Source organism: Ostrea edulis, chromosome 8, assembly GCF_947568905.1.
Source record: "Ostrea edulis chromosome 8, xbOstEdul1.1, whole genome shotgun sequence".
NCBI classification, from domain to species: Eukaryota; Metazoa; Mollusca; class Bivalvia; order Ostreida; family Ostreidae; genus Ostrea; species Ostrea edulis.
The window spans coordinates 14003507-14016863 of NC_079171.1; the positions used below are offsets into that span (position 1 = coordinate 14003507).

Here is a 13357-nt window from a genome sequence, read left to right on the forward strand (position 1 = left end):
CCCACCCCCTGATCTTTTTTTTTAAAAATAGAACTCTCCAGAAAAGCATGCACATTTTTATTTAGTCAGAATTCAGTAGATTCGGGGGACTTAATTCGGCCCTTGGGTCCCCACCAATCAGCCAATTGTTAAGATCGAGTTTGGCTTGTTACAACTATTCAATGGATTCAATGGAGTTATCGTTTATCGAATTTGGTAATGCGCGAGATGTTGAAGAGGTAAAGTTCAGGAGCCACGTTTCGCAGGAATGTACCGTATTTGCTAAGTGTAATGGTGTACACCCCCCTCCACAATTAATTGAACGCTTTTATGCGTCTAATGTGATCAGCATATTCAAACTAGTCTCCTATTTAACCACTGGCTGATCTAGATAATTCTGAACGAAAGGATGCAGTAAACTGCTGGATGTCTGGGAACTGCCCCCCCCCCCCCCCCCAATTTTTTAATTTAAGGTAAATCTTGGTATCTTGTTTAGAAAAATGTATTAAAAGATAAAAGAAGCATTAATTTCTTCTATTCCCGGAGAAATAAATGACAAAATCTTTTGATTTCTTGAATTACTTTATTGAGAGAACTTAATTTTTCCAGAAACCCTTAAAATTTGCGTCATTTTACTAATTTTACTTTATTAAAAATGACATATTTCAAGCCCTATAAAATCTATAAAATCCAGCTATCGGGGGCTTCGCCCCCTGGACCCACTGGGGGCTGCCTCAAGGCACCCCTAGACCCCCTGCCTCATAAAGTGGCGCCCCCGTAACTGCAATTCCTGGATCCACCCCTGTAAGCCCCCCTGGAACAAGTGCGTTTTGACAAAATAAAACGCACATGCATGCTTTTTTGACATCTATATATAAAATATCATATTTGTGAAGGAAAGGGGGGGGGGGGGGTCTCCCGGCGCAAGATTCCACATTGCTAGCTACATGTATGTTCAACAAGTCCTTATATGGAACCGATCGCGGTAGTTCAGTGATATATCCTTTGGTTCGTAACCGTGAGGTCGCATTGTTGAGTTCTACTCGTGTCATGGCTGCATCAAACCAGTTAATACTTTCCCATACGCATTGCTATCTAAAAGTAAGAATCATAGATCTTTCGGATAATGTGACCTTAAAAGCAGACATCCCGTGTTGCGACAGGCGTTGACACGTTAAAAAAAAACCCACTGCTACGCCACTGTGCGCGTACATGTAGCATAGTAAGTCTATTTGTGGTACGTCACGGCTAAATATAAGTGGGACCTAAACTAATGAAATCCTTCGTAACAAATCAAAATAAACAATCCCTCGGATGCAATACAAATGAAAGATTTTGCAATGCAAATGGAAATTATACAATGCAAAACGAAAAAAATATATAATACAAATGGAAAATATGGAATACAAATGGAAAATTATACAATACAAATGGAAAATATAGAATACAAATGGAAAATTATACAATACAAATGGAAATTATACAATGCAAATGAAAAATTATACAATGCAAATGGAAAATATAGAATACAAATGGAAAATTATACAATACAAATGGAAAATATAGAATGCAAATGGAAAATTATACAATACAAATGGAAAAGATCAAAAATTGCAACGTATGACATTCTATAGATACACAGTTTTAAAAATCGCCTGGTTTTGGTTGATACAAAAACAAGCAAGTAAATCAGAATTCAAGAAGAATGGAAATACAAAAACTGGTTATCATATCACTGTATTTCGTTGTTTGTACCTTCTACCGTAATACGTTAACGGCACGGTGTTACCGTTAGGGCGATCTCAGCTACATACAATGTATAGATGAGCAGACTCCAAGTTGAAATGCACTTTTGTAGCCTTGCTTTGTTTCGGTATAATAAACAATTTATTGTATGAATGTTCGGGAAATATGAAGATTTATTCACCGAAGAAAATTCATATATGTTTTTTCTTGGCTGAATAAATCTTCATATCTTCCTCACTATCATGCAATAAATGTATAATTTAGGTGTTTCAACCTAATTGAACAAAGCAAACTGAGATTCTATCGGCTAAATCTTTTTCATAATATGTTTACGGCGTGACCGTGTTTGAGGGCGAAGCAAACAAATTTTGGCATTAGTATCTATATCCAAAACAGAACAAAAACAATCCGAAGTTAGCATGAAGACGGAACTGTATCAAAACATCCTAATTTTGGATATTTGATCCGCCTATATATTGAACGCGGGAAACAACGCGATTGTTGTAAACAGTACATTGTGACGTCATATTCAGCGTCGTTATGTAGCAAATTTACAAACATAGCATTTGAACCACAACAACAAACATGGCGTTAATCGTGGAGGGATTATATATGAAAATAAGATTTACATGCTTTTACGAATTTTATGTGATAGCGAGCGGAGCGCTGGCTCGTACTGCGAGCTCTAATGACTAGAGCGCGGGAAATAATCCGAGCTAAATCTCAACCTCTAACAAGAATTTTTTTTGACGCCAATCCCAGAAGTCCCTCGTACAAAATGGCGGATGGTTCGATTCGTAAAATAATAATAAAAAAAATCTTTGAAGTATTACAAACCTTTCTTATTTGAAAGGAAAGGATGACAATCATATTCTCCCCCCTTTCTTTTTAAAATATTGTCTAAAGAAATGTAAACAGTCACGTCACAACTACCAGGCTACGTCACAACACACTCGTTGCATTTCCCGCTAAACTCGTTCCTACATTGGCGAGAAGAGCAAGACAGTAATCCTACGTATTGACAGTGAACCAGATCAGTTTTCCTTGTTTTCAATATAATTTTTTTGAAAATGTATTCAGATATGCTGCGCTCGCTCCAACAGTCACACCGTAATCATATTATCTCAAAACGACGTGAACTAGGGTAGACGAGATTCAAAATGGAGAAATACATGTTCACGCACTAATATTGGAATCGACGTCATTAGTACCAAAATTTTCAAGTTCCATAGGTATGGTTTAATTTTTCATTATTTTCCTATATTTTCCTTTTAAATATGTATATACGTGTTACCTACAGGGAGAGCTCCGCTCTCACGGCTCTTCGGGCCGTGAGAGGGCTTCGCCCTTTATTAAACATGTATATACGTGTTATCTATGGGGAGAGCTCCGCTCTCACGGCCCTTCGGACTTTTTGAGAATGCTCACACAGGCTTAAAAATACTTTGAAAAGGACTGGTCGGTTATTATCCTTCTTGTTTGTTAGTAGTCGAGCCACCTGATTCGCAGTCTAATTAAAATCAGAACCTAGGATATACGACGCGGATCAAAGAAGTCTGATTTTGATTAGATTGCTTGATTCGAATCTTTTAATAAATGAAAGTGTGAGAAAATTCAGTGCAGCGGATAAAAAAAAAACAACAAAAAAAACAAAAAACAAAAACAAACGGTTAATAAAATGTTACTGTTAGATTATATAATGTGCATTGGTTACACTGTGTTCTCACACTGTAAGTACCGGTACTAATATAATGTACATTAGTTACACTGTGTTCTCACACTGTAAGTACTGGTATTAATATAATGTACATTTGTTACACTGTGTTCTCACACTGTAAGTACTGGTATTAAAGGGACTGATTCAAGATTTCCCCCAAAACTTTGTTTTTCACGTTTAATGATCAAAATCCACTGTCTAATGTGTTTGAAAGATTTCATATTAATTAATGTTATACATTATCACAGAAGCTCATTTTGGAGAGTTTATTGTTTGTTTTGTAAACAAAGATTGTGGTATGTTATTGTTTACGAAATTTTCAACAAAAATGAATATCGATCAAAGTTTATAATATCTTTCACATTCAAGTATTTTTGGGGTAAAATGTGTCATCTAAAAGTTGAAATTTGTGACTACGCAAAATTAAGATGATTTATATTACAAAATCAATATTTCACTCGTTTATTTGTATACATAAAAAGACTCGAGTTTTTCTTTACATAACACAGATTCATGGCTAAAATGTTGCTTTTATTCTTGCATTCAGAAGCTCAAAATTTTGGCTGTCAACATTAAATGAGTTATATTTTTAGTGTTTAACATAAAAAATGAAAAATATTTTTATCAAAACTCGTGAACCAGTCCCTTTAATATAATGTGCATTAGTTACACTGTGTTCTCACACTGTAAGTACTGGTATTAATATAATGTACATTAGTTACACTGTGTTCTCACACTGTAAGTACCGGTACTAATATAATGTACATTAGTTACACTGTGTTCTCACACTGTAAGTATCGGTACTAATATAATGTACATTAGTTACACTGTGTTCTCACACTGTAAGTACCGGTACTAATATAATGTACATTGGTTATACTGTGTTCTCACACTGTAAGTACCGGTATTAGTAGAATGTGCATTAGTTACACTGTGTTCTCACACTGTAAGTATCGGTATTAGTATAATGTACATTAGTTACACTGTGTTCTCACACTGTAAGTACCGGTATTAGTATAATGTACATTAGTTACACTGTGTTCTCACACTGTAAGTATCGGTACTAATATAATGTGCATTAGTTACACTGTGTTCTCACACTGTAAGTATCGGTACTAATATAATGTGCATTAGTTACACTGTGTTCTCACACTGTAAGTATCGGTACTAATATAATGTGCATTAGTTACACTGTGTTCTCACACTGTAAGTATCGGTACTAATATAATGTACATTTGTTATACTGTGTTCTCACACTGTAAGTACCGACATTAGTATAATCTAAATTAGTTACACTGTGTTCTCACACTGTAAGTACCGGTATTAATATAATGTACATTGGTTACACTGTGTTCTCACACTGTAAGTACCGGTATTAGTAAAATGTACATTGGTTATACTGTGTTCTCACACTGTAAGAACCGACATTAGTATAATCTAAATTAGTTACACCGTGTTTTCACACTGTAAGTACCGGTGTGTTCTCACACTGTAAGTACTGGTATTAGTAGAATGTACATTGGTTATACTGTGTTCTCACACTGTAAGTACTGGTATTAGTAGAATGTACATTGGTTATACTGTGTTCTCACACTGTAAGTACCGGTATTAGTATAATGTACATTAGTGACTTTGTGTTCTCACACTGTAAGTACCAGTATTAGTAGAATGTACATTGGTTATACTGTGTTCTCACACTGTAAGTACCGGTATTAGTAGAATGTACATTAGTTATACTGTGTTTTCACACTGTAAGTACCGGTATTAGTAGAATGTACATTGGTTACACTGTGTTCTCACACTGTAAGTATCGGTATTAGTATAATGTACATTGGTTACACTGTGTTCTCACACTGTAAGTACCGGTATGAGTAGCTTAGACATAACTCAGCTCTGTAAAAAATATTATACATAGTTTTGGAACTGCATAACTGGATCTTATTCATAGTGCACTCGATTATACAATCCCCAACATAATCACAAATTAATCAAAATCAATGGAATTATAATCAATTATTGTCACTAATCACCCCATTCTTTTAAAATAGTAATCGATGATAGCATAATGTTTTTTACAATATCGATCATTTCAAATCTGCTTCTTGTGGTAAATTGTTTTCCGTAGTGTACGGATAGAAATTTAAGATATATAATATATAAGACATTGTAAGAAAAATTGAGTGATTTCTTTTTTAAGTGAAAAAAAAAATAATACGAACTAGAGAAATTCACACCAAGGAGCAGATTGTCAATCAGAGACATATAAAAAGTCATTCAATTTGGTGTCATCATAATGGTGCTAAAAAAAAAATTATTTACGGTTTAAAAAATTTTGATAAAAAGATCATTAATATCGACCAAAGTGAATTGGTCATGCAAGGCACGAACACAATATCCAGGCCACGACACAGAGAAAAAAATAACCCTTTAGAGCTTGAGCTTCTATTGATCTACAAGTATATTTCCTTTATGCATCAATTAAAATCCCTAGAGTATGAAGACGGAAAACAACGATAATTCATATGTAAAAATTACAGCACGTTGACGCAAGCGTGTATTGGAACACGCCCCACCACGTACGGGTGTCTACCTCGCAATTGGGCAATTTTACTCTTTTTCAAAATCGTGGATTTACCTGATATGACTATAGTGAATGTATAGTTCGCAGTTCACTGTGGCTGATATCACCCTACTTTTTATTTGACCTGGAGGTTTAAATTTTAATTGTTCAACACAGGATAATGCAAGGAGCGCACGCTGTATGTGGATATGCATGAAAAGTGATAAACCTTGACGATCTTATTTCACAGCCTTCAATGTATTTTCCGGTACGAAAGGAATCAGTGCTGGTGATGGAATTCGTGAAGGTTAATGACTGGTCAACATCTGGTTAGGTAACAACAATTTCATTCATAACTGATCAATTGATCAATAACATCTTTACTGTTTTGCAAAAGGTATTTGTGTGTGCCTTTGTGTGTACTTTGCAATGTGTTATATCCAATTTGTTAAAGGTCAGGTGATTTTCGGCTGAACATTACGTTTGAATAACCTACAGTTCACTAATATCTATATTTTACGTACTTGAAAGTACATGTATTTGAAAGTATATATATTTAAAATTACAGAAAAATATGAATAATAAAATGTGTGTGTTTTTTTTTTTGGCTTTTGAAACGGTAGATGAAGATGAAACATTACTGAAAAAAATTCCTATAATGTTTGCAAACGTTATATCCCGTTTAACAAACCAAAGACAGCATTTCATTATTTCAATATCTATATTTCCAATGTTTTTACTGTTGATATCTTTACCTATTGTAATTATAGTCATTTACTTATGAATGCGCTGCAGTTGTGAACAATGCGTAGGAATTTTGACAAATATAGTACATCTATTTTAACGACTGGGAGTTCCGACAGTAATGAAAATACAAATGTAAATATCGTGAAAACTGTGCCGGCGTAAAGCGCTGCAGTTCTTACCCAAATGTATTTTCGAAAATGAAATTTATTTCTTGAATAAGTATTATGTGTACACGTTTTTAATACTTATTCTTAGTATATTCTCCTGGTTCTATCTAGTCTGAAATCTCAACCGCAGCATTCAGTCAGACCGGTACTATAAATAGGACACATGGGTACCTTGCAGACATTGATATGGAGATTATTCCCAAATGAAATATTTAGGTTATAAATCATTATTTAGGGAATTTCTTGTACTTTCTATGTATTCCCTTCAAGTCGAGTACTAATACATGTACATGTATATCAATTTTTTGTTTCAAAATATTTAGTTTTGTCACTTTCTCTAAGATAAATGCATCCTATGCGTATATTTACATTTATTTTCCAAGCAAAATTGTAAACCAAATTTAAGTAAATAACACTTTTATTCATATATTTCTAAATGTAAATTGACAAAAGAAAATTCCGCAATTTACAAACCACTAAACATCCCCGTATAAAACTTACTAGTATGCTCAACTCTGAAATAAGAATATATAAATATGTACTGTGGAATCATTACAATTCGTGGTGGCTTAATTTTCGTGGAATTCGTGGGTACCCCTCTCACCCACGAATTTACATCCTCAACGAATAAAAACAACTAGTATACAAGAATCTTAAAAATATAGAAATCCACGAAATTACATCCCCACGAACCCGTAAAAATTCAGAAATCCACGAAAATTGGCCCCCACGAATTTAAATGATTCTACAGTATACCAAATCACTCAACAATTGATCTAGCTCAGAATAACTCCGTAAATACGAACGAACATAATCAGATATCAGATTTGCAAACAAAGTTGGAATAAGCATTAGTTTCCTTTTTGTGCTGACAACAATACAATACCACGTCCTAATTGTGATATATAATTATTATTATTGGTTTCAACAACATCCGATACCTATAAGTGTAGGAATCCGCAAATGAAAAGGTTTCAATGAGGATTAACCCATTAGATGAATGGACGTCTCCAGATTCCCTCCCCAGAAAACATGGATCAGCAAGCCGAAAACAATGAGTTAAAACACGTATGTAGATTTAGTACAGTTTCATTGCTAGTGTTTTTGTACATCTGTACCCATCTTATGCAAACCTTTTTGTCTGTTCTAAGGAAGAAACAGGTCGTCCAGAACGAGACAGTGGAATTGATCGTGTTGTTGGTCGTTTTAGTGCCCTTCTTTTGTAGCTGTGATCGTTATGCTATTTGATTCTAGATGCAATCGTTATGTTATTTGATAACAATGTATTCATGTTTGCTGTACATATATTTACAGGCCTTTGTACTGTTTGTTTTCTCATTTCATCGTCTATAGCAAAAAACGTTTAGTAATGATAAAATATTCATTGAGGCACAAAGTTTAACTCACTTGACTGACATTTAAACATTAACGTCCCAATAGGCATATTAAAGTCATTATAAACAATCTGTGAGGAATGTCCTATCAAGTGATGTGACTTGTGTCCTATCAAGTGATGTGTTTAGCATTTCGTGTCATATATACATGTACCATACAGCGGGTATTTTGTGCGGAATATTGCGGAGAGAAAAATTCCACAAAAATTAGGATCACAGGAGAGAGAGAGATGGTATAAACCAACCGCAGAAATTAGAAGCTCATACTAGAATCGGTTACCTTTTAGGGGTTGAATGGCAAAACATTCCACTCGCAGAAATCTCCCTACCTAGGGAGCGAAATTACAATGATAAACCAACATTGCATATATTATTTTGAGCTTCAGAATTATCAATTTGATATTTTTATTACAACATTTCCGCCAGTCATAAGATAAGTGATGTTATAAATATTGACCGAATTATCTTTTAAGAGTTCTCTTTGATTTGTTTTTAGGTTATAATACTTATTCTGGTGGAAAGCGAAAAATACGATGTCTTGTAGACAATACCGAAAAACAACTCTCATCTCTATGTGCGCCATCATATGCGTAATGCTGACGAAATACTACAATTTCTTATCTCTGCTCAGTTTCAAACACATTATCAACTACCATAGCGAAGCGAAAACAAATGTAGTCTTCTCTGAGATCTGGAAGAATCTGACAAAACCTCATCCTCACGGCTCTTATCCCGAATCCGTTGACAAACATTATTCTCAGGCGAAACAGGACAAGGCAGCATATGATATATTCCCCAAGAAGAACGGATTTTTCATCGAAATGGGAGCTTACGATGGAAAAGTACATTCGAATACATTATGGTTAGAAAGGAAACACAACTGGACCGGCCTCCTTATAGAAGGAAACCCTCTTTCTTGTCCCTTAATAGACCGTGTGAAACGTCACGCCTGGCGCCTGTGTGCATGTTTGTCTAGTGAAAATGAAACAATATTTATCATAGGAAATGAATTAGGTGGTTCTGAAAAAAGTATGCCAAATAGTCATAAAGTTCAATTGCGGGCAAGCAAAAGGACTAAAGTTCCTTGTTTTCAATTAATTAACGTTTTACAAATTGTGGGTGTTTTTCATATAAATTATTTTTCTTTGGATGTCGAAGGAGGAGAAATAGCGGTACTTAACAGCATGCGGGAACAATTGATTTCGAAACAAATAATTGTTGATGTTTGGACGATTGAATATCGGGCGTGGGCGGGACCGAAATTTGATTGGCCAAAGGGAGTGGAGAATCTGGCCAATCTCAGAGCTTTTTTCAAGGAGATTGGAGGTTACGTTGAACATTCGCAGTTGGCGTACGAGACTCATAAGCTACAGGACGGTCACTATCTTGATGCTGTGTTTGTAAATAGAGATACATGGTGTAAAAGTCATCAACTTTTGCCAGACGGTAAAACGAAGTGTTAATCAGTAAACACAAAAACTACCTCATACACCCGTAGAAGGTTCTATGTTTACGACTTGTCTGTTCGTTTATTTGTGTATCTGTGTGTATGAGTATAGGTCACGTGTTTAACATTTGTGTATCTGTGTGTATGAGTATAGTTCACGTGTTTAACGTTTGTGTATCTGTGTGTATGAGTATATGTCACGTGTTTAACGTTTGTGTATCTGTGTGTATGAGTATAGGTCACGTGTTTAACATTTGTGTATCTGTGTGTATGAGTATAGGTCACGTGTTTAACGTTTGTGTATCTGTGTGTATGAGTATATGTCACGTGTTTAACGTTTGTGTATCTGTGTGTATGAGTATAGGTCACGTGTTTAACGTTTGTGTATCTGTGTGTATGAGTATATGTCACGTGTTTAACGTTTGTGTATCTGTGTATATGAGTATAGGTCACGTGTTTAACATTTGTGTATCTGTGTATATGAGTATAGGTCACGTGTTTAACGTTTGTGTATCTGTGTGTATGAGTATAGGTCACGTGTTTAACGTTTGTGTATCTGTGTGTATGAGTATAGGTCACGTGTTTAACATTTGTGTATCTGTGTGTATGAGTATAGGTCACGTGTTTAACGTTTGTGTATCTGTGTGTATGAGTATAGGTCACGTGTTAACATTTGTGTATCTATGTGTATGAGTATATGTCACGTGTTTAACGTTTGTGTATCTGTGTGTATGAGTATAGGTCACGTGTTAACATTTGTGTATCTGTGTGTATGAGTATAGTTCACGTGTTTAACGTTTGTGTATCTGTGTGTATGAGTATAGGTCACGTGTTTAACGTTTGTGTATCTGTGTGTATGAGTATAGGTCACGTGTTTAACATTTGTGTATCTATGTGTATGAGTATATGTCACGTGTTTAACGTTTGTGTATCTGTGTGTATGAGTATTGGTCACGTGTTTAACATTTGTGTATCTGTGTGTATGAGTATAGGTCACGTGTTTAACGTTTGTGTATCTGTGTGTATGAGTATAGGTCACGTGTTTAACATTTGTGTATCTGTGTGTATGAGTATAGGTCACGTGTTTAACGTTTGTGTATCTGTGTGTATGAGTATAGGTCACGTGTTCAATGTTTTCAGAAAGTCTTTATACTCATTAAAGTTTTTACAAAAACTTGTTACTTTTGGAAGCGATAGAAAATAATTGCATGTCTGATATAAAAGATGTCTGATTGGTTGACGTCTTATTTTTTTTATTATGTGTGATCTACAAACAGGAGATGCTTACTCCTCCTAGGCACCTTATCCAACCTCGGGTGTTTCAAGGCGTCTGGTTTTGCCCTGTTCTCGATTCTGCAATATTTAGCGAATTTATAAAACTGATCACTATTATTTATTTCTACCTTTTATCATGGATATTTAGACAGCACCCCAAGAGTAGTAAAATGAAGAAGAAGAAAAAAGAATTATTGCTCTGATATTTTCAATATCTTGATCCCTTATAGACCGATCAATGTTATAGTTTCTCTTAACTTTTATCACGTTTAATCATCTCAGTGTTATTAGTTATGCGGGTCTCTTTTACCTACAAAATTACCCAGACCAATTGAACCTTGTTCTGTGACCTGTTAAGTTAGATACATTTCATTGTTTTTTCCTATCATCATTTATAACTTACCCACGACGCGCCGACAGACTTGCAGACAATCCGATGACTATACTACGACATACCAAAATGGGGCCTATCCTGAGTGGCGAATAAAAATATAAAAACGAAAATTTGACCGTCAAGACTTCTTACCAACTGAAAATATTTAGAAAATCATTAATTTTACACAGCCTCTCACCTCTGGTCGGCGCGAGTTCGAATCCCTCTCGCGCCGGTAAGTGAGAAAGTTTCCCAGTTTACTTTCGGAAGGTCGGTGGTATCTTCTCAGGTACATTGTATCTGGGTTCTCTCTTCCACCAACAAAAACTGGGCGCCACCAGATAATTAAAAAATTGTTGAGTGTGGCGGAAAACATCAATCAATCAATCAATTGATTGTTTTTCGTTTGTTTAATGTCCCGCTAGAGAATGTTTTACTCAGATAGAAACGTCACCATTGCCGGTATTTTAAGCCTATGTTCGGCGTTTACAACCTTTGGGCAGGGAAGAATTCTTTATCATGCCGCACCTGATGTGACACGGGGCCTCAATTTTTGCAATTTCATCCGAAGGACCGCCCCATTTAGTCGCCTCTTACGACAATCAAGGGGTAACGTGAATAATTATTGTCATTACAAAAATTATTTATTTTGCCCTTAAATTCGACACGGGAACACCCGCATTGTTTCAATGATCATGGTGACAGTTCATGTTGATTCTTGGTACGCATAATGGTACCCATTCGTGCACTTGAATTAAAAGACTTTGAAGATATTTAGGTAGCCAATATCGCCTGAGCCGAGGACTTATAGAGTGCACCCTGAGTCAGTTATCCCGTAGACTAGTACGTGTACACTCTAGACTAGCGACTTCTAATGTCGCGATCATTTCATGCCTACTATTGATGATGACACTACACGTTAGTAATTGAATTTATTTTGATTTACCAACACTGTCACCAAAACATGACAAATTCGTACAGTAAATCTGGTCATTTTTGCTGTCGATTAAATTTTAGCGTTTTTGCGAGTCAGTTGGATTCGCAAAAATATTTTTCTAAAAAATAATGTTTCACACCGTTTTTAATATGGTTTTTTTTTTTAAATAAATTCGCAAAAATAAGAAACACAAAAATAAATGTATAGGCTTTTTACTCAAATTCGCAAAAATAAAACGACGCAAAAATATCCAGATTTACGGTATTAGTCTAAGAGGTGTACTTAAGATAAATCTTATAATTAGACATTTTGTTTGTTTCGAAATCCCATTTTGACATAATTATTTCAATAAAGAACACTGCATGAACATCTTTTCATCAACAGTAATTTCTTTTGGTTTCAAAATTAAAAGCCCATTTTCACATATTTTTTCTTCAGTAAGTTGATTTCATTTCACCATCATTGGTGAAAATTAATTTCCGTTTACCCCCCCCCCCCCCCCCCCATGCTCTGCCATGAATTGGTAATTTTTCTGTAATCGTTTACGGATTTGAACTGTGAAAAGTCCAGTCTCGTGCATCTTTAAAGAGCAATTATGATGGTCTTCCCCCACCTTGACCAAACGCCATGTTGACGCACAATGACTCACTGACGCGCGAGTTCAAATGACTATGTGGGGACGAACGGTTTGAGGGAACGGACGGCTTTAGATGAGAACGGAACGCTTTGATCTAGTAACTGAATGGTTTGATGTGGGAACGGAACGGTTCCTATCGAGAACGGAATTGTTCAAATGGTCAAGTAGTAGAACTATTCAAGATCTGTACTTATTTATTTTCTGTAATTTTGGGTAAATTTTACATCCCTCTGGTTATAGTCATCAATTTTCATAGGCAAACGTATTATTTGTTATCAACTACTCTAATACCATCTGATACAGTAAGGCTGTGTCCCATAGCAACAGTTTTCACAGCAACTTTTGAGACCTGCATGCTGCGAAACACGACCGGTGTTG

At 35.4% G+C, this 13357-nt stretch overlaps 1 protein-coding gene across 1 annotated transcript; it reads left to right on the forward strand.

Annotated features, from left to right (window-relative positions):
- The first annotated feature begins 5959 nt into the window (after positions 1-5959).
- LOC125662392 (uncharacterized) lies at positions 5960-10057 on the forward strand. The gene is made up of 2 exons (XM_048894598.2): positions 5960-6336; positions 8807-10057. The coding sequence occupies exon 2, from the start codon at positions 8844-8846 to the stop codon at positions 9771-9773; it is 930 nt and encodes a 309-aa protein (XP_048750555.1). The 5' UTR covers positions 5960-6336; positions 8807-8843; the 3' UTR covers positions 9774-10057.
- The last annotated feature ends 3300 nt before the right edge of the window (positions 10058-13357 follow it).

Bases quoted from the DNA above. Each gene is read 5' to 3' on its own strand.
- LOC125662392 (XM_048894598.2), top strand. From the start codon at position 8,844: ATGTCTTGTAGACAATACCGAAAAACAACTCTCATCTCTATGTGCGCC.